General features: G+C 35.9%; 3 protein-coding genes across 5 annotated transcripts; 2 read left to right on the top strand and 1 right to left on the bottom strand.

Moving 5' to 3' along the window:
• Nucleotides 1-1,656: 1,656 nt before the first annotated feature.
• Nucleotides 1,657-2,560, top strand: LOC146907732 (uncharacterized). The gene is made up of 2 exons (XM_085729620.1): nucleotides 1,657-2,041; nucleotides 2,362-2,560. Exons 1-2 carry the CDS (start codon nucleotides 1,705-1,707, stop codon nucleotides 2,376-2,378), a joined length of 354 nt encoding a protein of 117 aa, XP_085585746.1. The 5' UTR covers nucleotides 1,657-1,704; the 3' UTR covers nucleotides 2,379-2,560.
• Nucleotides 2,561-9,167: 6,607 nt separating this feature from the next.
• On the top strand, nucleotides 9,168-12,310 carry LOC146907731 (uncharacterized). Its single transcript, XM_085729621.1, has 2 exons — nucleotides 9,168-9,915; nucleotides 12,112-12,310. The coding sequence occupies exons 1-2, from the start codon at nucleotides 9,579-9,581 to the stop codon at nucleotides 12,126-12,128; spliced, it is 354 nt and encodes a 117-aa protein (XP_085585747.1). The 5' UTR covers nucleotides 9,168-9,578; the 3' UTR covers nucleotides 12,129-12,310.
• Nucleotides 12,311-16,143: 3,833 nt separating this feature from the next.
• Nucleotides 16,144-18,846, bottom strand: SIS (E3 ubiquitin-protein ligase RLIM-like protein). Of its 3 annotated transcripts, none has more exons than XR_015020298.1 (6): nucleotides 18,494-18,846; nucleotides 18,016-18,097; nucleotides 17,367-17,542; nucleotides 17,008-17,068; nucleotides 16,825-16,902; nucleotides 16,144-16,517 (listed from the first exon to the last, which is right to left on the bottom strand). XR_015020298.1 is itself a non-coding variant. In XM_085729618.1 (6 exons), the coding sequence occupies exons 1-5, from the start codon at nucleotides 18,626-18,628 to the stop codon at nucleotides 16,886-16,888; spliced, it is 471 nt and encodes a 156-aa protein (XP_085585744.1). In that variant the 5' UTR covers nucleotides 18,629-18,846; the 3' UTR covers nucleotides 16,144-16,517; nucleotides 16,850-16,885. The 3 variants fall into 3 exon arrangements, 2 of the variants coding, with proteins under 2 accessions (XP_085585744.1, XP_085585745.1); XM_085729618.1 differs by having other exon boundaries at nucleotides 16,850-16,902; XM_085729619.1 differs by having other exon boundaries at nucleotides 16,850-16,902; nucleotides 18,025-18,097.
• Nucleotides 18,847-26,685: the final 7,839 nt, after the last annotated feature.

The following is a 26,685-nucleotide window of genomic DNA, read 5'->3' as shown; positions in this document are numbered from 1 at the left end:
AATGAATCGCTTAGTCGAGTTCAACTCTTAAATTCTCATGAAAAGATAAACAACACAAGACCTTAACAAACATGTCATTTCTACAATTCGATCAATGGTACCAAGATTTCATGTGTGAGTTATACACATTTGTTCTAATGAATAGTTGGTTCAAAGCTTGCATACTATTCTATTTGGGGATGAGTGAAAACTTACTCACTAAGTAAATGTTCAAATCGTGAGATACCTTTATCTGAAACCATGAGATTTTTGGAATAATGGATTTAGATATATTTTGAAAATGGTGGGGGATTATGAGAGAAATTTCCAAAATATAAATTTGGAAAGCTGCATTGGTTGAATGGAGACCTTTCAGTGAAAGGATGTAATGCTTGATTATTGAAGCAATGTAACAATTGTGTCTATTCATAAAGAAACTCTTTCGAATAGTTGTTTCTTTTAACCAAAAGACATAAGCTTCTCTATATAACTTTAGAGGCAGACAATCATCCAAAAAAAAGAGACACAAAAATCTCATTCTTGTGAGTTAGAATTCTGCCAAAAATAATATTAAATCATTGATCGATACGTTTGGTGTGAATGTGAAAGTCACGTTAAGGATTCAATACTATCCTTAAGAGGATACACCAGTATTCCCTTTTGCATCTGATTGGCTTAATTGGTAGGGGTGAATCGAACCTAAAGATTAGTATGTCACACACAAACTTCGAAATTTATGTGCACTCATCATCATCTTCTTGGTCAAGTTATTGTACCAGACCCCCGACAGAGGTTCTAACAAATTTTAGGCTAGACCTAGTAGGCAAAGAGTCATTGCTAGGCCATCTGAGTATTTAGAAGGTAGAAAGTGAATGAATAGGGTTTGGCTAGATACCTCCTTTTATATAGAACTATTGGGGTTTGTTTCCTAGGATTTTTCAACCTTTTCTACTGATTTGGGGCGACTATATGTCCCTCAAGTATCAAGTTTATAGTTGTGGCCAGATATTCAAGCGCTCCCTAGTTCCCCAATCTTTGCCCTAGTCAGTTAGATGATTAACCTCCAAGCTACGCGATCTAGGCATTCGGATCTTGCGCTTCGTCTCTCTTCAACCAGGCATAAGGAGCGATGGGCATATAGGCCAAGTCACATTCAGTCTACAATCCCCCAAGCACGAGGGTCGGGCGAGCTATCCAATTCACAAGTTAAATAGAATCATTAAGTTGATGATAATTGAACAAATAAATTACAATCAAAATAGGGCCAAAATAGAGTCTACATAAGCACTCAACGTCACCAACCACAATGTCATCCAAGTGCCACCCCATTGAGCTAAGTGTGTGTGAGCTAGTGTTATGTGGTAGTTGGCTTAAAAGTTGTTCCTAAGCTTTCAAAAAAGGTCAATTAATCATTAGTTTGAAAACGAGGTGTCAGCATTACATACTGCAAAAGATAAGATGGCTACACCTACAACTATGAAAATAAACACTATTCTCACCTAGCTTGATATTGGACAACATACTTAACAAATTTGTGTCTTTTATTACTAATTGGTGCAATAAGATATAGTAAAACCTCACCAATTAGCACTAGTGCAAGCTCCATTAATCTAAGTGGATGACTAGACCAACCACATTTTTAGTACTATAAAATCCCACCTAATGCATGGGATTGTTGCATAGAACTAATTAATTTCACTAAAAATATATATTAAGAAGAAAAAAATGGAGGGTCTTGTGAAACTGTTGTGCTTCGTTGGTATTGCAGTTCTTGTTGTAGGAATTCATAGAGTTGAAAGTGCTGGTGAATGTGGAAGGGGTACTACACCAGACAATGAAGCTTTTAAGCTACTTCCTTGTGCAAGTGCAGCAAAAGATGAAAATGCTAGTGTGTCACAAAATTGTTGTGCTCAGGTTAAGAAACTCGGTCAGAATCCAAGTTGTCTTTGTGCTGTTATGCTTTCAAACGTTGCTAAAATGTCTGGTGCTAACCCTCAAATTGCTGTTACTATCCCTAAGCGTTGCAACCTTGCTGATCGCCCTGTCGGTTACAAGTGTGGACGTAAGTTAATAACTACTCTTTCGTTTTTGTAAAAAAATTGTTCGTATTTATTTGTTGTTTTCAAAGCTCAATGTTAGAGAAATAAGTGAAATAAAACTATAAATAGTTAAGAGTATTATAGAAAATAGATAAATATTCTATCAAAAGTAAAAAAAAAAAAATTGCTAAAATCTACTTTCTTTTTATAGAACTAAAAACATACTTATGCCTAAAAAAATGTCAAAATAAGTATGCTGCTAATATATGTTTTAATTATTTATCTTTTTTCTTGGTAGATCAATATGCTAACTAATTCTTTTCACAATCTCTTAATATTGCAGCTTACACTCTTCCTTGAAAGAGTTGAGGTTGTTGCTGAAAACAAAGATAAGAGGGATATGCATTGTTGCTGTTAGCTGCTATTATGGTCACCACAGCTTCGTTGTGTTGTATTGTAACTTTACTGTTTATAGTGTGGATAAGAACTAGCAGCTCCTTTGTGAACACCCTGAATAAAACAGTTTCATTTTCAGTGTTTTATTTTATGTGCCTTCCAAAACTTTTTAGTGGATGCTTTTACATTATATTTGGTTGGGTTACTATTTAATATAGTTGGTATGGATTTAATTTGGATCTCACAAAAATCTGATTTCGAATCTCGTTGCTGATGTGATGACTTGTCCATTTGGATAATAGCAAGAAAGGATCTTCTCCATTTGGTAAAATAGATGGAGGATGCGATTTGGAGAGAGATAAACATAAAAAATAGATGGTGGGTCATACTGTTAAGTGGGTCCCATCATCAATAATTATTTTATACTTTTTTCTAACTTTTTTGTGTCTTCATCTCTCCAAATAGAAGAAATGGAGATATGGCTGGAAATGAGTCGAGTCGAATCGAACATGTCTGAACTCAACTCGACTCTTTAAGAATTTGCTCGGTTCGAACCTCAGTTCGAGTTTGACACGGACTTTTTTTCCAGCTCAAGTTCGGCTCGTTTAAAGTTCACGAACAGTTTGGTTCGGTTCATTAGGTTCAATTTGTTTGTTCAAAGCACGTAACTTTAGGTATGAAAATGAGTAAAACCACTTGAACCACAAAACTCAAAAGTCAAAGAATTTAAATTTTTGACCCATAAATATATTGGAATTTATACCCATTTTTAATGGGCAAGATCAGGTTATTATTTACACATAGTAATTAACACCAGTATGCAACTGCCAAATACAGTTTTTCCTTCTTGTGTCATATGTTTCACTTATTATAGATAATGGTATCTTCCATATTTCACCCATGTTCTCATGCGGTACTATTTCATTTTTGAAATCCTTAAAAACTACAACAACATTGTGCATGGCGTTGTCTATCAATTTTAATGTAGCTCATTTTTATCCTATTATTGCTAAGTGTTTGTCTTAATTTTTAAAGTATTATATATAATCAATTATATATAAATTTAAAAATATTTTTTAAGTGATATATATATATATATATATGATCGGGTCATCTCGTGAACCAAACGAGTCGAACTACATATTGCTCAAGTTCAGCTCAATTAGTTGACGAACTTAATTTTCAGCTCAAGTCATTTGGTTTATGAACCAAGTTCGACGAATCAATTATCGAATCGAATTATAAACTTTAATCGAGTTGGTTTGGTTCATTGCCAGCCCTATGAAAGGAACATAAATGGAGAAGATCTTAACTCGATAGTAGTAAGTAGTTTTGTAAGCGTTTTTTGGATTTTAAATTTTTCTGGCGAGGGTGATGTTCTTGGATTTAACTCGCCAAAACTTCTCTATTATATTTTTTGAAGGGGAAACTTATCTATTATTATAAATAAGAAACTAAATCCCTAAAAAAAAAATAATGGTGGATAATAATAATAATAATTTCAAGTTATCCATCTATTACAAATTGATGTTCAAAAATACAAACATTACATTGTTTAAGTGAAATTGGACTCGGATCTCTTAAGCGAAGTCTTGGGTGTTATACCCTAATTTTGGACCTAAAAATACTGATTCAATTCTTTTTTGCATTACATGTCATTTGAACTGTCTCTGATCAATTGCATCTTTCCCTGCATTTTATTTCAATTTTATTTGCAAAATTCACATGGAAGGGTATTTCAGTCATTTCCTATGTCAAAATTTCTTCCAGTCTTCTAAAATTTTGTTTGAGTCCTTTCAAGGAGTTTGAATAAGCCTCTGTTTCATTCTATGTCAAAGTCCATTTCAAAAACTGCATTTTAGTCATTTTGAGTCAATTTTGCCCCTGGGGGCATTTTGGTCTTTTCATGTGTCAAGACTCTGTTTAAACTCTTAAATTTGTCTCTGAGTCTTTTAACTTTGCTTGTATGAGTTTTGCTTTAATCCCTTGTTAAAAATCCATTTTAAAATTTGCATCTGAGTCATTTTCAGTCGTTATAGCCCCAGGGGCATTTTGGTCATTTCACACGAAATTTTGGCAGAGAGAGGTTACTTTAAAGTACCTCATTTAAGCCATTGGTTCGTTTTAGTCCGTTTTGTCAAATTTTAATCGTTTCACTTTACGTTTGGTCAAATTTATCATTTTTTTAATCCAATTTTATTTTTTATTGCTATTTTCTTTTAAATCATCAAAATTCCAAAAATTGCATTTTCATCCCTTAAGTCACTTTATTTTCTTTTGGGTCCTTTTCTTTATTCGTTTTTTTTAAAGTCAAACTTTTTAAATCTTTTGGTCAATTACACTTTAGTCCAGAATCTTAACAATTTTGCAGGTTAGTCCCTCAAAGTCCAGAAATTGCACAAAGGTCCTCAGGCAAATTTTCAGTCCAGCTTCGAATTAGTTACAAGTCCAGAACATGTGGCAAGCTTTCATTGGCCACCAAGGCCACTTGGCAGCCTATAAAAGGAGCCAATTCATCAATGCAGTATCAGAATCCATACACAACGTGCCAAATCAGCAAAAACACTTTCTCATTTCTCTCTCTTCTCCCAAACAGATCAAAATCATAACCGTTTCTCAAAAACACGAAGAACACAATGAAGAACTCTAGAATTCCAGAACAAAGGATTGAATCGAATTGAAGTGAATTCACTGCAATTCTCAGAGATTCACATTCGAAACTTCATCATCGAATTGAAAAACTGCAATTCAAGCACAATTTCAAAGAAATTGTGCGATCACAGTTCGAAGAAGAGAGTGAAAAGAAGAGGAATTGAAGCCAGATCACAGTTCGAAGAAGAAGAAGATCAAAACACCGATTTATTTTCGGTCTCGAAGCTCACCAGAAGAAGCCGAAGCTTGTTCAAGGATCCTTCGTTCGAACCTCAAAAATCCAGGTATATTCAAGAAAAATCTTCTCGTTTTTTGCTTATAATCATCATCGAAGGTTTGAAATCAAGAATAAACGGTGAATCGAAGAATGATTTGAAAAAGATTCGAAGAAATTCGAACGAAACCCTAGAAATGTGAATCGTCCAAGAATTCACCGTTTATTTCATCAATTGAGGTTCAAATCCATAATCAGTGAAGAAAGTAGTTCGAATTAGGGTTTTGCTTCAGAAAAATTCGAAAAGAAAGTTGAAACCCTAAAAAACCGTAAAGATCCAAAATCAAACCTGTGTAAAACATGTACATCGAAACGTTTTGAGCATCCTTCTTCAAAAAACACATAGATCGAAACGTTTCGAACTCTTTCTCTTCAAAAATGTCAAGATCGAACGGTTAGAACCACTTTCTTCGGAAAGATAGCAAGATCGAAGTGATTCATGTTCATTCAGTGTTAATTTGAGTGTTGATTCATAGTTTATAGTCCAAAAATCATGTTTGATGTGTGAAAACCATGAACGGCGCCGTTAGGGTTAGGGTGAGAAGAAGAGAGAACGAGAGAAACCTGAGAGAAGAGAGAGAAACGAATGGTGATAATGAATTGGACCGGTCCACCAGCCTTTGTATAGGTGACTGAACCGGTCTGGTTCAGTCTTGGTTCACTGGCTTTACGTCCTGGCCATTAGATCTAGGGGTTGATCCAGTTGGATCAATCCAACGGCCTTCTTTGATTCCTGAAGGATCCAGGATCCATTTCCTCCTTGGGCTTGGGTTTGGGCTTGGTTTTCCTGCGAATTTCCCCTGTTTTTTGCTATTTTTGTCACTACTTCTTGCTATTTGCACACCTTCATGCTCAAAAACTTTGTTAAAAAATTCCAATTAATTTTTCATGTGTTTTTGACTAGTTTCTTGACTTTCTTGTGATGCTGTTATGTGTTGAATTTGGATAAAAAATAAGTAGCATTTTTTTCAATTGTTTACTACATTTGTTAAAACTTGTGAAAATTTTACATGTTCTTGTGATCAAAAAAACCTTTAAAAAATTCCTAAAAAATTCATGAGTGCTTCTTGATAATTTTGTGACCTTTTAGTGTTAATTTTACATAATAAATTGGTAAAAAAATAATGTGGCTAATTTTCTTACTATTTTTGTGATATTTTGTGCTAAAAATGAATGAAAATTTGCTTGATTTTAATCTCAATTGCTTGATGAATATTTGCGACCTATATCACTTGATTTCATGGGGTCTTAGCCACTGTCTGTGTTTGATATTGCTGCATTAGTGTGAATCTTGATAGGTTGCTTAGTTTACAAGTTACTTGTGTAAATAATTAATGCAAATATGCTTAAGTTTGTTTCCAAAATGTCAAGATTGTCCATATTGCCTTAATTCCCATTCCAAGATTTGATTCTAAACCTTTAAAAATGTATTGGAATTTGAGGATTTTAGGTCATATGGCTCTTGCATTCTACGGACAAATTTTAGTCATGTTTGCATTCATTTTGCCTTTATTGTGATTGGTTTTCTATCCTTTATGTTATAATGTTTCTCTTGCTTTATTTCTTTTGATATTGCCATGTGTTACTAACCATTCCATTTCATGTCTCATATTCATCATAAGCATTCACACTTCATCTTCCTCTCCACCTTATTTCTTGCATTTTAAGTTTCAATTTCATGCAAAAATTAGAATGTAAAAATTTAGGAGTTCTTGTAATATTTTACTTTCATGCAATTTAAATTTCTTGGCAAAGAGGCCATAGAATGTATCTAGGGTATGATGTAATAAGGACAATGGACTCTAATGATGTACACCGACACAAGCACCGACACATGCACACACTTCACTTTAGATATATAGTTAGAATATGCATGTTTAGATGTATGTTTAGGATTGTATGTTTAGATGAATGCCTAGGATTCATACTTAGAAAAAATCATTTTCCAAAAAACTTGAACAAACTTCACTCAAATTTCTTTCTTAATAAACCTTGGGATCAAAATCCCATTGCAATTTTCCCTTTTATTTTCTTAATCAAATTTCAATGAAAAATAATCATACTTAGACCCTTTTTGCAAATGACTAATTCCACCTCACTCTTTTCATATTCTCATGCCTTTAAGGCCTCTCAATCTCCATTTCTTAAAAATTCCAATTTTCAAACTTAAAATCAACCAACGAAAACAAAAACATTTTTGGAAGAGAACTACGGTGGATTTGATCCCTTAAACGGGTACGTAGGCAAGGAACAAAATTCCTTCAATTCAACTAAAATAAAAATTCAAACACATTCTTCTCCCTCCAATTCTTCACTTAGAAAATTCTTAGGTTTAATAAACACCTTTAAAATAGCATTTAAAAATAAAGCGCGCGCGTAGAAATTAAAGACGGTTCCTATAGGATACTATAGTCGTTATGGGTGCCTAACACCTTCCCGTAGCGAAAACAACTCCCGGACCTCGATTCTCAAGGGTTTTGCTTACTTTTTCCCTTCCCAAGAAAAAAATAAGATATCACCGGTTGAAAAGGTTCAAACGTAATCAATGTTTGACACCCGAAAACCAAGATAAAACATTGGGTTCAAGTTTTGTGGATAGAAAAATAAATGGTTAGGAGAAGATATCCCATTAAAGATGATCAATCAGATTTTTTGGCGTAGATTAGCCATCAACAAAATTGATAGATACTTCGCACCAATAACATGATTGAAAGAGAACGACATTAAGGTATGTTTGGTGTGAAAGAGAAAGGGAAAGGAGAGGAAAATAATTGTAATAGAGAGAGAAAAAAATTAAATTATCACCCCTTATTTGGCTTAAGTCCACAAAAGTCAAATCTTTTTTCATAAACTTTATTTTTAATCTATAAAAAATGAACTGAGTACATGAAGATTTACAACACTCATGATTTGCTCCACTATATAGAGTACTTGTATCTCTACCAAGTACTAAGTACTATATACTTCAATAAATATTTTAACATTGTACCAAGAAAAAAAAAAACAAGCAGAGAAATCTTAGCAACCAACAAGCACAGCAACCGCAACAGAAATTGTCCCACCATTGATGGATATGGATATGGATATGGATGAGATCGATCAAGTTTTGGACATAGTAAATAAATAAACATAGGCTTGAATTCTAGAAACTTAGGATAAGAAATTGAGTGGACAAGCCTGTTAGTTAATCAACTGTTTTGTACATGTTTCTAGATAATTATGCTTCATAGGTCGTGGACCACACTCCACCTTTCAAGAGTTTTTTTAACTTGTAGCATTGTGTGGAAATTTGTTTGCTTTCATGAAGTCTAATAAAGATGGTTCATGAATCCATAACTTTTGACACTCTAAGCATATTTTATTATTCTTAGTAGTACTACATCATCTACTAGCCATGAATGTGTAGCTAAAAAGGACTTAAGAATATATAGCGATGGCATAAACTAGATAATTTAAGTGTGTCAAAAAACCAAAAATACATGGATATCACATTGTTCACATATGATTCTCAGCTGGTTTTTTAGTGAATTTTAAAGGAGAAATTTCACCAAAAGATGCTTCCTGCAAGAATCATAAGTACATAAACGATGCTAAGGTTCCTAGTTTTAAAAAAAAAATCACCAACTGCAATACTTTTTTTATCAATTATGGTTCATTTTCGAGTCGTGTTCAAATAGAGAATACACGATATTTGATCAAGAAGTTTAATGGATTGTGCCTACAACTCCGACTATAGTCCAACAGCAATAACTTATTATGTTCGAATAATTCGAACCAATTTATAAGATTACCTCTTAACTGTACCCAACATGCATAATTAATACAAAGTTTTTAAAACATGACTCGAAAATGAAGCAACGTTAAAACCTTTGAGAAAAAGTTCCGCGGACGAATGTGCCGGAGCAAAGTGGTTGCTCACTTTACACCAATATGTTTATTTAACCAAAAATAATAATGGACAAAGTAAAAACTAGAGGGAATGACACTCATATAGTACATTATTTCAGTTCATCAACTTAAGAGAAGACTGATAATACACAAACTTTTTATTACTAAGTGGTGCAATAAGATATAGCAAAAACTGACCAATTAGTACTGGTGCAAGATCCATTAATCTAAGGTGGATGACTAGACCAACCATATTTCTAGTACTATAAAATCCCATCAAATGCATTGCATTGTTGCATAGAATTAATTATTTTCACAAAGAGATATTAGACATATATTAAGTAAGAAAAATGGAGGGTGCTATGAAATTGTTGTGCCTTGTTTGTTTTGTAGTCTTTGTTGCAGGAATTCATAGAGTTGAAAGTGCTGGTGAATGTGGAAGAGGTACTACACCTGATAATGAAGCTTTTAAGCTACTTCCTTGTGCAAGTGCAGCAAAAGATGAAAATGCTAGTGTGTCACAAAGTTGTTGTGCTCATGTTAAGAAACTTGGTCAGAATCCAAGTTGTCTTCGTGCTGTTATGCTTTCAAACGTTGCTAAAATGTCTGGTGCTAACCCTCAAATTGTTGTTACTATCCCTAAACGTTGCAACCTTGCTGATCGTCCTGTCGGTTACAAGTGCGGACGTAAGTAACTAACGACTCCCTCTGTTTCTTTTCAAGCTGTCGTTTTTGAAGAACAAATTTGTTCGTATTTACTTGTTGTTTTTAAAGTTTAACATGATATTAATTAGCGTTTTTCTAACATGTGCAATCTTGCGCAGGATAAGGGGTAATTAATGAACCCACTTTTATAAGTTTCTCCAAATCTTATTAATAACCCCACTTTCTTGAAAATTGATTTTTTTTCCTTCTCTCCTCTCTTATTATTTTTCACGTTTTAGTATACCGGCTCCGTCTCTCCTTTTCACGTTTTATTTTTGTTTCTTCTCTCCACTGCCACTTTCTTCTTCAACTTTGAATTTGGTTATATTGCTATCAATTTGAACACCGTCATTTTGCATTTAAGTACTTGATATCTGTCTGTTCATACATTTTTACATTGGAATACTGATGTTTTTGCATGGAGCATGTGTTATGGGAGTGAGTTTTATGTGGAAAAAAAACTGTTTCAAAGAAAAAGAGCCTTAAGTGTGTAAATAGAGGAGAGAAGGAAAAAATAAAACGTGAAAAAAAGGAACCAGTATAAAACGTGAAAAATAATAATAGAGGAGAGAAGGAAAAAAAATCAATTTTCAAGAAAATGGATGGAGTCATTAATAAGATTTGGAAAAACTTATAGAAATGGGTGCATTAATTACCCCTTATCTTGCACAGGTTAGAAAAACCCTATTAATTATTGAGTGAATCATCAACTTCGTCCTTGAATTTGTAAGGATCGGCCAAAATTGCCCCCCAAATATGCAAAATATCAAATTAGTCCCTGAATTTGGCATATGTCAATCAATTTAGTCCCTCCGTCCAATTTGGGTGTTAACGGTGCTGACGTGGCCGTTAACCTCTCACATGGGTCTCCATGTCAGATGTCACACAAGCAGGGACTAATTTGGCCGATAGTGACCAAAATTTCCAAGGACCAAATTGATTGATTTGCAAAAAATGCTTTGCTCTTTCTTCCCCAAATATATAAAATTTCCAACGGTTATTTCTTCCCCAAATATAATAAATTAGAACTCTAATTTTACAATCTGTAATCTACACTACAAAATCCCCAAAATTTCTTCCAATAATTAGTAGTAACGTTCTTCCCCAATTCAAAAATCTTCAAACCATAATTATTTGACCAACTATCAAATCGAACTGGATGGACCATAACGTGGATATGGTACTCTAACAACGCCAGGAGCAGTTGGATGTGCTGGTGCAGGACTCCTCACTAGTGTTTGCTTAGGCCTCTCATTTGAAATAATTGGTCCTCTAATGTCATACCTTCTTGTAGTAACACCCTGCAATTACATTTTTCAATCAAATCAGTCCCTACGGATTTTGGCAACATTAGTCTTAATCACAAACAAAACAACATCAAAATGCAAACCCTAAAATGCAAACTCTTTTTAGAAATTGTTTTAATCAACCAATAATTTCCTTCATTACTAAGTTAGTGTTCATCAATTTTAGTAACCAACCAGAAAAAAATCAAATTTTTAAGTCTTAAATTGAAAAACCTAAAATGAATAATCTAAACAACTGTCTCAAAAACACAACACTCACAAACAAACAACAAAGCAAGCATCAAATGAAGTTTAAAGTTGAAAACGAAATGATAAACAGAAAAAAAAAATTAAATTGAAAAGTTGAAACTGAATTTTTTTTCATTTCCATCAAATTGATCCTTGTACACGTGGCTTCCATGTTGACATGTGTACAAGACAACACAACATGCAGGGCGACAGATCAGCAACAATAATAGAGCATTTGGACAGAGAGACCATTTTGATGGACGTCTGACAAATTCAGGGACTAATTTGATATTTTGCATAATTGGGGGACGAATTTGACCAATTCGTACAAATTCAATGAAGAAATTGATGATTCACTCATTAATCATTGTTTTATCAATAATACGGTAAAATGAGATAATAAATAGTTACGGTAAAATGAGATAATAAATAGTTAAGAGTAACAGGAAAAGAAATATATAATTTCATTAACCGTAACAATATTTATTTTCTGAAATATATTCTCTTTTATGGAACTAGAAACAATTTTGTTTGTGTGCCAAATAAACATGTCAAATAGCATGTTGCTAATGTTTTGTTTTTTGTCATTTTTTTTTATTGATCAAATATGCTAATTCCTCTTGTAAAATCATGAACTTTGCAGCTTATACTCTTCCTTGAAAGAGTTGAGGGACTTGAGGTTGTTGATGAAAACAAAGATAATGGGATATGCATTGATGTAAACCACAACTTAGTTGTGTTGTATTGTAACTTTCTTGTTTGTTTATAGTGTGGATAAGCTAGCAGCTCATTGGTGTAAACCCTGAATAAAACAAGTGTTTTATGTTATGTTCGTACTAAAATTTTATAATGGATGCTTTTTTTGTGGTGGCCGGGGTGAACCCCAAACCTTATATATATTATGCATTGTTCATATCAATTGAGCTAAGCTCACGAGGACTTGTAATGGATGCTTTAAAATAAGTTCATCAGAGATTACACACTCAATTACTTGTTTTAAAATAACACAAACAAACCATTACTCTATGACCATATGATTGGTTAATTACTGAGGTATTTTTTCATGATAATAGGCGAGTGTGATGTGTGCCCGAAAGTGTAGATACATATTGCTACTAGCTAGCTAGGCTAATGAGAGATGAAAATTGGACAAAGAGTGGTAGAATGAGAGTTTGTTTTTTTTTACTAAATAACATAGCATGATGCCGGACAAAATCAGCAAATTATTATGCCCCAACCGATGTTTAGCATGCAACAAGTGCCGAAAATAACCTTAACGGTAGTTAAATATCATTCTGGGGACTTTTTAAATCAATTAATTAAACTGATTTAATTAAAAAGTGATTGGACCGATCGAAAAAGTGTCAAAGGACACTTAACTAACCGTTTTGTGAGTGAACGATAGTTAACTGCTGCTCGCTCAATCAACGGTAGTTGAGGTCTTTTCATGGTCCACTGAGGTTTAATTTTGGGCTTAGCCACCGGCAATGACATCTTTAACAAAAATGTTTCATGCCTGTTTGGTGTGAAAGATAAAAGCTAAGGATATGAATATAGAAAATCAATCATTATTGATCAAAAATTGAGTTATAGGGTTTGGCTTATGTGAAGAGAAAAGGTAATAGAAGTTTATGATATAATGGCCTTTGGAGAAGGATAGAGTTGTCATAAAAATAGCATTTGCAGGGACAATTTTAAAATTTAATATAGAATGGATAAGGATAATTTAGTCCACTTAGTTTACAAAATTTAAATTTTCTAGGTATGGTCCAGGCACGTGCAAGTACAATTCAAAGATATTGTTGTAATTTGGATCGTAGTATTTAAATATGAGTGGTACTGATGCAAACATTAATTTTATTTTTATTTAGAGATAATAATACAGAACTACAACTATTCTATAGTCGGAGACATATAGGCATATTTGGCTTAACTTCGTTACCAAATACCATGTTTCATTGTTTGTGTTCTATCGTTTCATTTAGGCTTAAATATGTTTTTCGCCCCTGCAAATAGGGTTCGCTTAAAAATTCGTCCCTGCAATCGCTAATCCTTTTTTTTGCCCCTGCAAAGTTTAATCAGTTAAAAATTCGTCCTTTGACCAAGTTAATGACTGCCACGTCATCAATTTACCAAAAATGGCATGGGAATTGACGAAAATACCCCTGGCTTATTTTTTTTTGTTTTTTTTCCTTAAAAAAAAAATCAGTTTTTTCCCGAATTTTTTTTCCGATTTTTTCCCGAAAATTTTTCAGTTTTAATTTTAACATTTTTTTTCCGAATTTTTTTTTGACTTTTAATTATTTTTTTAATTTAAAAAAGAATTATCAAAATTTTGGAAAAATTTTTTTTTTGAAGGAAAAAAAAAATAAGCCAGGGGTATTTTCGTCAATTCCCATGCCATTTTTGGTAATTTGATGACGTGGCAGTCATTAACTTGGTCAAAGGACGAATTTTTAACTGATTAAACTTTGCAGGGGCAAAAAAAAAGGATTAGCGATTGCAGGGACGAAATTTTAAGCGAGCCCTATTTGCAGGGACGAAAAACATATTTAAGCCTTTCATTTATCTTCCGTACCATGTTACTATTCTAACAAGATTAATTTCTCAATTTTAAAAAGAATGCAACAATTACCTATCATTTTTTTCTTCCCTCTCAAATTTCTCGAAAACTATAATATTTCCCTTCCCCTCCATGCAAACAAAGGAGAATGACATTTTATACTCCCTTAAACACTCCTTAGCAAATTAGTATCAAGAGGAATCAACACAGAGAAATTCTAGCATGTATTTTACTATTAAATATCAATAGTCTATAAAAAGTTGTTTTATGCGTATTTGGATCTTCTTCCACCCTCCTACTTTTGCAGCATATAAGATAAGAGTAAAAGGATAAAGGAAATCAAGAGATGATGAAGACATGTGAATTGATCCACCTACAATTTCACGGTGCAACAGCCGTAAAAATCGTTAGATTTTGAAGAAAAAAAATTAACGGTCTCTACGACTATTGCACCATCCAGGAGAGGACCTAGGAATTCATAAACAAATAGATCAAAGTCAAATACATTTTTTCCAAAAATTTTACTTGAAACAGAAGAATATTAGAGTTCCCATGCGTCAGCAAGACGTTTTATAGTACATATGCTCAAATAGTAGTTGTATATCTATCAAGTATCAAGTACTATACTTATTTTAACATTGTACCAAGAAAAAAACAAGTAGAAAATCTAAACAACCAAGCACAGAAACCGCTACAGGATTTGTCCCACCATAGATGGATATGGATATCGATGAGATGGATCATGTTTTAGACATAATACATAAATCAATTTCATATGCTCAATTTCTAGAAGACCATTACTTTTCACTCCCTATGAATTTCTAGCAAGCCCTATTCAGATTCTAAAATCTGAAATATTTCGATATATTTTTGAAGGTTTTATGAGGTTTTTATACAGTTTAGATTTTAAAGTCCAAACTGTATAAAGCGCGTGAGAACCTCATAAGATGGACAAAGAAACTGTCTTTCTAAAAACTAGGATAAGAAAGAGTGGACAAGACTGTTACTACTAATAGTGTTGTACATGTTTCTAGATAATTATGCTTCATAGGATAAGAAAGAGTGGACCACACTCTATCTTTGAAGGGTTTTTGAACTTATAGCATTGTGTGGAAATCTTTTTGGCTTTCATTGAGTGTAATAAAGATGGTTCATGAATCTATATGACTTTTGTCACTCTTCAAGAATATTTTATTGTTCTTAGTAGTAGTGTATCATCTACAACCCTTGAATGTGTAGCTAAAAATGACTTAAGAATATATAGAATGGCATAAATTAGATAATAGAAGTGTGTCCAAAAACCCATGGATATCACATTGTTCACATATGATTCTCAGCTGGTTTTTTAGTGATTAAAGGAGAAAATTCACCAAAAGATGCTTCCTGCAAGAATCATAAGTACATTAAACCATGCTAAGGTTCCTAGTTTTAAAAAAGTTGTAGGAATCGATCCTCTGATATCACTTGTACTGGGAATGGCGAGAGCAACAACGAGCCAAATCATTAGGATGACCAAAAGACTTTGACACCACATTTTTATCCAATATCTTAAGGTGTTGAATATATAAATCGCCTCGCATATATATTTCGATGAGTAGTGCTATTTACAGCGAGAGAAATCTTCGAGTGATTCACGAAATATCCTCAACCAATTAAAACTTGGGAATGGCTGGAATAAATCCAAATTGTGGGGTTGAAAATTTTAACATTTCAAATTTGCGGAAATCATGGGTGATTGGGTTAATAGAAGTGATAACGCTACAGTTACAAAATTACCAAATTCAATGGTCGCGAAGCTTTCTTGAAACAATTTTTCGCGAGAAACAGCATTTTCCATATTTCAATATTAAAAAACTCTTTCATAATTGATTTGAGGCTACCATTCACACTTGAATGCAAACGCAATGATTAATATGTCATTAATTAATTTTAACCTTTTTTTTTTGTATACTAACCTTTTTTAACATGTCAATTTCAGTCAATGGTTTTAAATTTTCAAAATGATTACAAGGTTATCTTAGTTTCAAAGATCATAATGTCTAACCTCATACATATACTATTAAAGTACAAATCGAGAAAAAAATACTATTAAAGTACAAAATACTAATAAAGTAGAGGGAAATATACTCATAAAATTACGGTCATAAAGTACATATAAAATAGAAATTACAATATAGGGGAAACCACTAAAAATAGAGCATCACCCATTAATGCAAAAGCTAGCATCAGCCACATAAAAGTACCTGATAATACATATTCCTATACTATACCATACAACTTATACAATATCATGACTAGGTACATTATTCTGTACAGGAAAATAGAATGAAATATGTATATAATAACTATAACTATAGGTTCATATTGTGATTCTGTCGTTTGGCTGGAAAAAGCAACTAGCCATTCATAACTTTGTCACTGCATTACAATGTTTCCTTCCATGTTACTAAAGATGGACAACTCTGTCACAATATCTTCATATTTATCTGCAAATATGCATACAACAGATCAGTAACACATCTTATCTAGCAGTTTCAAAACATGGTCAAGATTATGTTAATCATGGATTTGGATTCCCTGTAGTCAAGTAATCGCACATTCGCGCAGCGTAAATTTCCCAATTGCATGGTCTCGTGGCATCAGGAAATCCAAATCGGTAAATTACATGTACATACCGAATTACTGATTTGGCCAAGTTGATTTCAAACCTTTCATAGTCCTTGTGAAATCCACATGGCCGAATCATAAATTTAAGAACTTAATGAATGAAAGTTAATCACATATTTTGGTTACCATTTGGATCAAGAAACTCGTATACCTTGAGGAGCATATTTCCCTCGGCAAGTGTACTCTTTTAATAATAGAGAGATCCTGTTTATAGACAAGTTACAGCATAGGAAATTGGTGAGAAATTCATGCCATCGAAGCCGAATACAATGTTTACACCACAAATTTATTAGACAATATATGTCTTACCTTGCCACCAGTTTCCTCTTGACGCACTTTCTGAATCATCTTCTCCTCCATCTTTCTTGTACTGATAAAGTAAAAACCATGTTAGTCATTCCGAGCCATAGAGAAAGTACCATTTTTTCGATTCAAAAAGTGTCATTGCTCCATTCAGAAATCATCCTAGCCATTAGGCTTAATATTCTGTCTTGAAGTCTATATAGGACTAGTTTAATCATAACCATCTAGTAACTCATTTTATCATTAAAAAAATGTATACATTTAGCAAAGATTATAGTAGAAATCACCGCGCTAAATGTTGGTTATGTTGTTTAAATAACTTCTGATATATTATAATTACAAATAATATTAATATATGCAATTACCATAGTGTTCAATCCTGAATCTCGTGCACTCTGAGGACGAGAGTATACGTCTTGGCCACCATAATAAATTGATGAGCTAAGGTGACATGGTTGAACTCTTTGTTCTTGATAAATATAACTCATATCCTTATTTGTTTTGTTCTGAGTTTCACAATCATTTCCCTTACTGATGTAATCTGCATTAAGAACAAACCCAAGACAATGAAAAAAAAAAGCATTAATAAACCCTTATAAAAACTATACTACTTGTTTCTGTATAAATCAATCAAAAGCTATAATAGAATTTGATCATTAAATAAATATAAGTTAGTGAAAATTGAATCACTAACACTCTAAACATTAAGATCAACGAAAATAAGGCCAACAAGAAAGGTGCTAGTGCTACTATATGTGATTTTATCGGTACTGTCAATCGCGGAAAATAGTGGTTTGTTCAAATTCTGCTACCCTATAGTGCTATAGCTGCTACTTGACATCAATTTGTACTAACTAGCATATCACAGAACAATAGCGATTTGTTCAAATTCGGCTACGTCTGTTATTTAACAACACGCGATTTTATCAAAACCTCATTTTGGATTAATACAAACAACTGCTATAACATGCAAATATCTTTAAGTAGAGATGCATAAAAACAGAGTATATAAACCTTGAGTACCGATTTTGGAGTTTGATCCTTCAGTGGCAGTTTTTCCATTCATTGCTGAGCGCAGAGATTCTCTTCCAAATACCTAAATCATCACCAAACCATAAAAATCTCAAAACAACTTCAACACAAATCCATATACATATACAAAACCAGAATGATAATTAAACTATACAATAATAATAGTACATAGTAGAAATATGCAAACAACTGAGAAATGCATTGAATTGGAGTTTGCAAAGCTATGAATTAAGCACGGATACTAACGCGGACACCGAATACGACACGGACACTACACGCCGACATAGCTAATAATTTGAGAAAATAACATAATTTAGCGTAATTATATGTGTCGATGTCGTGTCGATGTCAGACACGATACATGTCAGACACCGAGACACGCCTAATCCGAGGAGTATTTGTGCTTAATAGTTTTAAAGTCAAACTAAAACAAGCACAAAAAAATGAAAACACAAAAAACCTTAGAAGATGGAGAGAAAATAGAGTCAAAAATTCCAGAAGAAGAGGATTTATGCAAGTCATTGGAACCAAAGAGTTCAGAAGTGAAAGAAGAAGTTTCAGAAGAAGAAGAACCAAATTGTTTCCTTCCTTCCATTTTTTTGCTTCAACACTTGAAACAATGTTAGACTTTTATGTAAAGACAAATCTGCAAAGAAACATTAACCACCGCCACTATAAACAAGTTTGCAAATGAGGTTTTTTGCTTTTCCTAGGAAACAAACAGAGTGAAGAAATAAGGTCAGAAGAGAACAGAAGTTTGAAAAGGAGAGACACGTGAAAAGGTTGTAGACTAGAGAGAGAGAGAGAGAGGGTAAGAGTAACCTTTGGTCATATCCATTTATTTATAGGCGTCATTCATGAGGCAAAATATGATGACTTTCTTGTTCTTGTGAAAATAAACTTCAAACTTCCATGTTGATTTTTGGCTTAATTAATGATTTGGTCCCTTAAGTTATTTGTTGGTTATATTTTGGTTTCATAAATTATTAACGTTACAATTTGGTCTTTTAAGTTATTTGTTGGTTACATTTTGGTCCCATAAATTATTAACGTTACAATTTGGTCCCTTAACTTATTTTTTTGGTTTCGTTTTGGTACCTTAACTCTTCCTCCGTCAACCACTCTGGTCCTTTATGTTATTAGAGTTAAGGGATCAAAACGAAACCAAAAAATAAGTTAAGGGACCAAAACGAAACCAAAACGTAAGTTAAGGGACCAAATTGTAACGTTAATAACTTATGGGACCAAAATGTAACCAACAAATAACTTAAGGGACCAAATTGTAACGTTAATAACTTATGGGACCAAAATGAAACCAACAAATAACTTAAGGGACCAAATCATTAATTAAGCCTTGATTTTTTAATAGCCATGTAGAACGGATATTCCTTAAATTAGACATGTTTAAGTATCAAACATATGTTGTGTCAGAAACCGACACAACACATATAATTATACTGAATTATATGATTTTCTTAAATTATAAATGGTGCCAGCATGTTGATGTTTGTGTTATCTGATGTCTATGTTTGTATTCGTGTTTCATAGTTTAATAGTCCTCTTTAAATCTTTTTTTACATAACATGATTTACTAAAAAAACACACATCTTATGCATCAACCACTTCATTAGACAATATCTGTCCTCGTAAGCTTAGCTCAATTGGTATGAACAATACATAATATATGTAAGGTCCAGGGTTCAAAGCCTTGCCACCACCAAATATCTGCATTTACGAATTTGAAATTTCCGATTTACACCCAAAAATTAAAGAGTAGATATACATAGTATATTTTTTTTCTAAATACAAACATTGTAAATGCAACCTTAAAGCTACATTTTGTAGCTTCAATAAAATGTGGTCAAACTACAATAAAAATGAGAAAAAGTTTAAATAACATATTATCTATCATCATGCAAATAAAGTAAATGATAATAATATACTAGTTTTTTTTTTTTGAAATGGCAAATATTATTAACCAACGTGCCCGTGTAAAACACACTAATAAGCTCGGGTGGAGAAAAAAATTACAACAAGGGGAAATCGGTTGCCATAATAACGGTTGCTCGAACAAAAACCCCTTAAAAAACCACCCAAAACAAATAATGACGCACGCTTATACTAAGGCCTAGACACGAGCATACCCGTGCGTCACCACCAAAAACACACCAAACTCACCAAGACGCCACCACCCACCCTCCTATACATATGCCAAAACAGAAGCAAGCGCAGCCCAAAAATAACACAGGCCTGCACCCTGCTGCAGAAGTAACACCAGGCCGCTGCCCAACCAACAAAACCAACTGCAACAGCCGCAGCAAACAGGACCAAACAAACACTAAAGCAGGCAGCCCAACCGCAGACCAGAACAGCTCCACCAATAGAGATTAAAGGATCACAGGGCAGCAGCAACTCCCATCACAGAACCAGACCAAAGGCACAAAAAAACTACTGTCAAACCACAAACAAACCGCACCAAACAGCAGCTGCCAGCACCAAGGAAAACCAGCTGATATGCTGCCAGGAAACCGCATACTGTCGCAGCGCCAAAAACAACCCAGCCCCAGCCATCGAGCAATCACCTCCGGAAGAGGGACCTACTAAGGCACCATTGAGGGTTCCAACACCACTCAAAAAAACATACCGGAATCTGCATTCTACACATCGCCCATTTCCAAGCCAACACTTTTACCTCCTCCACAATAACATCCACCTCAAAAATAGCATCGTTGAAAACTTTATCATTCCGAGTTTTCCACAACGCCCAAATTGTTGCTAGCCAAATAATCCCCTTCCCCTTTTTGACCTTCTTATCTCTATCTCCTCCATGCCAACACTCCCAATGAATAAAGAGATTCGGAGGAGGAATAAAGTAATGATTTAACCACCTCATTAACTTGAGCCACACCGCACTAGCAACATCACAATGTATAAAAAGGTGATGCGCGGATTCCTCCATCCTATTACATAACCCACACAAAGGTTGAACTCCCGGCACTAGAACATTTCTCAAGGCAAGATTTTCCATGGTAGGAACCCGGTTTAGAAAAGCTCTCCAAGCGAAAGCCACCACCTTAGACGGTACCGGGGACATCCAAAGCTTCTCAAAAACGCATTTTCATTAATCCGCCAAGTCACCTCACTAAGAATAATACCCTCCAACCTCAAGTATGCCGAGCTTACCGAAAAAGTTCTGGAATCTTCTAGCTTCCACTTCCACTTATCCTCTTGATTATTCAACCGCATTCCTTCCAAGTCCTCCTTAAGCCTTAAAATCACCTCCTCTTCTCACATAAAAAGATGTCTTCTCCAAACGAAAATCCACTCCAAGCCTAACTCCGAGACCACACCTACCTCTCCCACCTTAGCCTCCTTTTGCGCTGAGATAGAATAGAGCCTAGGATACTTGCTCCGAAAGCTTCTCTCCCCATGCCAATTATCATCCCAAAAACTAGAATTAAGCCCATTACCCACATTCCGCTCAAGCCCGGAGTTGAACCAATTAAGTTCACCAAAATCACCAATCTTAGTTAGCTCCTTCCACCAAAGAGAAGACAACCTCGGCACTCCACTAAACCTTTCGGTCACCAAACCCTCCACACTAGTACCATATTTGGCCAACAACACATCTTTCCATAAAGCCACTTTCCCATCTAGCAACCTCCATCGCCACTTAGCCAAAAGACTAACATTCATCACTCGGATATCCTTCACCCCCAAACCCCCATTTCTTTTACTTTGACAAACCGTCTCCCACTTCACCCAACAAATTTTCTTTCCCCCTTCCACTCCTCCCCATAAAAATTCTCTTTGAATCCGCACAATCTTCTTCCAAACTTGTACCAGAAGCTTCAAAAAAGACAAATAAAAAATGGGAATAGCATTAAGAACCGAATTCAAGAGAACAATTCTACCTCCAAAGCTAATATATTTATGACCCCATGAATTTAACTTCCCACTAATACTCTCTACCAACGGTTCCCAAGTTGACAATCTTCGAGAGTTAGCACCTACCGGAAGGCCCAAGTACTTGAAAGGAATGCACCCCTCACTACAATTCAAAAAATTACACGCCATCTCCATAAAATCACTTGGAACGTTCACCCCTATCAACGAGCTTTTAAAGAAATTAATCTTAAGACCCGACACCATCTCAAAACCTCTAAGAAGGGATTTCATAGCCCAAAGATTATTAACCGTTGGCTTCCCAATACAAAGAGTATCATCGGCATATTGTAGGTGTGACACCACTAAACCGCTATTTCCAAAGTTGAAGCCCTCAAACAAATCACGATCCACCGCATTTCTCATCAACCCACTAAAACCTTCCGCTACCAACAAAAACAAAAATGGAGCAAGCGGATCACCTTGTTTAAGTTCCCGGTGAAAACTAATCTCCTCCGTCGGACACCCATTGACAAGAATAGACATGCTACCACCACAAACACAAGCCTTCATCCAATTCACCCACTTGTCACACATACCCACCCTTCTCATCATATACTCCAAAAAACCCCAATCCACCAAATCATACGCCTTCTCAAAATCCACCTTGAAAATGAGACATTCTTTGTTTGCTTTCTTCGCATAATCAACTAATTCATTAATAACCAACACTCCATCCACCAAGTGCCTACCCTTAAGGAACGCCGATTGAGAAGGAGAAATAATAGAATTCATAACACTTGCAAGCCTTCTCGCCAATACCTTAGCTAGTAATTTATAAAGACTTCCTAGTAAAGATATTGGTCTAAAATCCTTCAACTCCAACGGGGATGACACTTTGGGAATAAGCGTCACAAAGAAAGCCAGCATACCTTTCGGCAAGATCTCATTAGCATAAAATTGGTCAAACATGATTCTAACCTCATTCTTAATCAAGTACCAAAATTCTTTGATAAAAGCAAAGTTAAAACCATCCGGACCCGGACTCTTATCCCCATCACTATCTCTCACAACCGCCTCCATTTCCAATAAGGAGAAAGGAGCCACCAAAATACCATTATCATCCTCATTTAATTTTTCAAATTCTACCCCATCCAACCTCGGACGCTCCCACCTATCCTCCGCTACATTAGTAATGAAATAGTTCACCACCTTCCTACGAACCTCAAACGGTGACACCAACCAACCGTCATTCTCCCTAAGCGCCTTGATCGAATTTCTACTCTTCCTTAACTTGATACATTTGTGGAAAAACTTCGAATTAGCGTCACCCTCCTTAAGCCATCGTGACCTTGATCTTTGGGCAATCAATGCATCTTTAGCCTTAAGGATTCTCCACAACTCCTCAAACTTAACTTTCCGGATATCTACTTCCCACGATGCCAAACCTCCATCCTCCCCCTTTTCATCGATGCTTTTTATCTCCTCCACCAACCTCTCCACCCTTTCCTCCATGCCCCCATACTCCTCCTTATTCCACCCCTTAATGATAGTTTTAAGAGCCTTCAATTTCTCTTTAAGAACGAAACTCATCCAACCGGACACGTTTTGGTTCCTCCAAGCCTCCTCCACCACCCTTTTAAAATCTTGATGTTGAAACCAAAAATTATTAAAGTGAAAAGGTTTTGGCCCCCAATTCCAACCACCATTTTTAAGCACCAACGGACAATGATCGGAAACATCCCTTGGCAAAACCCAAAGCGCATTGTCCCCCCAAACATTCTCCCACTCTTCCGAAACAAGCATCCTATCAATCCTACTCATCGCTCTGCCATTGGGATGATACCACGTGAATCTACGACCCACCACATTTAAATCCTCCAAGTCCATATCACCTAGAAAGGAGTTAAAAAGGAACATTTCCAAAACTTGCGATGAGGAAGCTTCCCCATTAACCCCCCTCCTTTCATCCCTTCTACAAACCGCATTAAAATCTCCAAGAACGCACCACACACCTCGGACTCTATTATGACGCTCATTAATAAGATTCTCCCAAAGACGCCTCTTTGCCGGCAAATCACATTTTGAGTAAACATTAACCACCACACACCGAATTTTCGCGACCCCCCAATCCAAGGTGACTCCAACATAACCCTCCCCACCAAAAGAATCCACCAAAGTCGCACAAGATTTCCTCCAAATAGAGAGAATGCCTCCACTATTACCTTCCGAGGCTCTAAATGCCCAATCACAATCCTCATTTCCCCAAATGGAGAAGCATAAAGAAGGAGTTACCTCTTCTAACTTAGTTTCTTGTAAGGCCAAGAAATCAAGGTTATTGTGTCTCACAAGTTCACTGATTTTATTTTTCTTAACTCTACCACCTAGCCCCCGCCCATTAAAGGTTGAAATAATCATTAAGACAACCTCTCTCCCACCTTGCTAGACTTGAACTTCGTCGCTTTGTCTTCCATCTCCACAAGCTTCTCAAGTATGCCTCCTTCCATCATGGAATGAGTTACTCCGGCCTCTAATTGGGTTACAAGCTCTTTCTTAGCCGCCAAAACTTTGAGTTGCTTCCTACTATCACCATTAGGCTTCAACTGGGATTCACAGTCCATATCGGCATTATTGGGAAAAATAAGACCAATGTCGGACCCTTGAGATGTTCTAATTTCCAAAGATCGGACTCTCCCACCACCCCTTCCAACACCACTAACCATACCATCAACTTCACTCCACTCATCCTCCCTTTCCACCGGGTGCGACACCGCTCTTCTATGTGTAGAGCAAACTTGGTAATTTTTCTTGACGCCATTTCCCAATTTCGGACTTCCCTCCACCATATCATCTAAGACCGACCCCAAATGCTTCTTGGACAAGGAAATTTCTTTTTTCTTCTTCCTATTCTTTTGCCTTGATTTCAAAAGTTGCTGCTCATGCCCCACTAACTCTTCAATTGAATCACTGAAGTCCGAGAAATCAGACTCTTCCGATAAAAAACGGATGTGCTGATTTTGTGGTCTATACTGTTACTTCTTACCCCCCCCCCCCCACAGGGTTTGTTATGATTAGAAATAACTCCAGGATAGTGGGCCTTAACAGCTAGCGGCCCAGAAGTGCTGCCTGACCCACTACCCGGGTCCACCTGCACTGGTCCCGCACCAACAGGCGCGTGCGTACCCACCTGGCCTTGCTCTTCCCCAATTTGATTGCTGGGCGCGTGGGGCACAGCCTGCAAGCTGTCCTTCACGTGTCCCACAAGCTCCTTCCCTAATCCTCCCTCTGCCCACAGACATCTATCCACCTCAACCCTCCTCATGTCAACTCCCACACCCCTACTTGCCACTTGTCTACCCACTATAGGATCAACCAAAGAATCTTCCTTATTTAATAATTCCTTTGGCTGACATTCCTTAAAGATGTGTACCTGCTCTTCCTCATTTTCTTCTGGCTCCCTATTTTCCAGCAACAAATCTTGACCTTGGAGGGGCCCACCTTGAAACAAAGCCAACTCCCTAGGTTCCACATCAGCATCTGGAAAGATCCCCATCTCCTCTCCCACAACGTCACCTTCATGTGAACACACAGAAGCTGCATCTTCACCCACCACCTCCTTCAACTCCGGTGACCACCCCTTACCACCACCTTCCTCCACCACCCACAAACTAAAAACAGCACCCATAACCTTCAGATTCAGGATTTCATCAATTAAACCTTTCCTCCCTGTCTCCACTTTGATCCTGGCCACATCCAGCCTCTGCCTCCCTATGGTATCCTCGTCAAAATCCACAAATTGACCAAACAAATCCCCAATCTTTTTGAACAAGGGTTCATCCCACACATGAAGTGGGATTCCATGGACATTGATCCACACCAATTTGGAATCTACAAACAGCTGAGGACTCCATGGCTTAACACATTTAAACATTGAATCCCACCAAGGCTTGTGGTTATTCCGTACCGCCTCAATATCACCAATGCCATCAAAGAACAGTAGCATACGTTTAGCACCCATAGTAGTGACCTTGACCCTGTGAATTCCTTCCATCACCATCGCCTGCTGTAGCACCTTAGCCTCCAAACTAAGATGGAGTTCAGCCACAAAGCTTCCCTCCAAATATTGAAGTATAGACTCAGAAGGTTGAATCTCCAGACTCGGAATCTCCTTCTGAAGCGCTGGGAAGTGGGATCTATCCCATAAAAATGGTTCCATTGATGGTGCCTTCTGAACCACTGCTCCACCACCCCTGTCCACGAGCTCCCTGTTCGTCTTCACCCCGTCATCCTTCTGATCTTCCCTACCGAACCGCGCTCTGTTGACTTTCAAACGAATCTTCCAAAGCCATACCTCCTCCAACCGTGATTCCAACTCTTCCAAGTCCCCAACCTCCCTAAACATCACAAAACCAAATTTTCTTCCCCACTTATCCCGCTTCTGAGGAACGAAAACCTCTTCCACCTGCCCGTAACACGCAAACAACCTTTTGAGATCCGTATTATTTGCATTTTCCGGAAAACAGGTAAAGAAGAAAGAAATTGTGTTGCTGTCCAGGTGCCTGAAGCTCACGCGCCGCCTCTGAGCCTCCTTAGATGATTCTGCCTGATCTTTGCCCTTAGAAACCCCTCTCACTTTTGTCCCTGTGGACCCATTCCCCCCAGAGCATCTCTCTCTAGTTTCTCACTCATCCTTTTTTGAAAAACATGGCTTATGGTTTTGCTTACTCTGTTGATAATAATATACTAGTGATATATATTATAATTTAA

Source organism: Medicago sativa, chromosome 7 (genome assembly GCF_051527215.1).
Source record: "Medicago sativa cultivar Bolivia chromosome 7, Bolivia_mono, whole genome shotgun sequence".
NCBI lineage: Eukaryota > Viridiplantae > Streptophyta > Magnoliopsida > Fabales > Fabaceae > Medicago > Medicago sativa.
The sequence above is the reverse complement of the archived record's forward strand: the minus strand, read 5'-3'. Positions and strand labels throughout refer to the sequence as shown.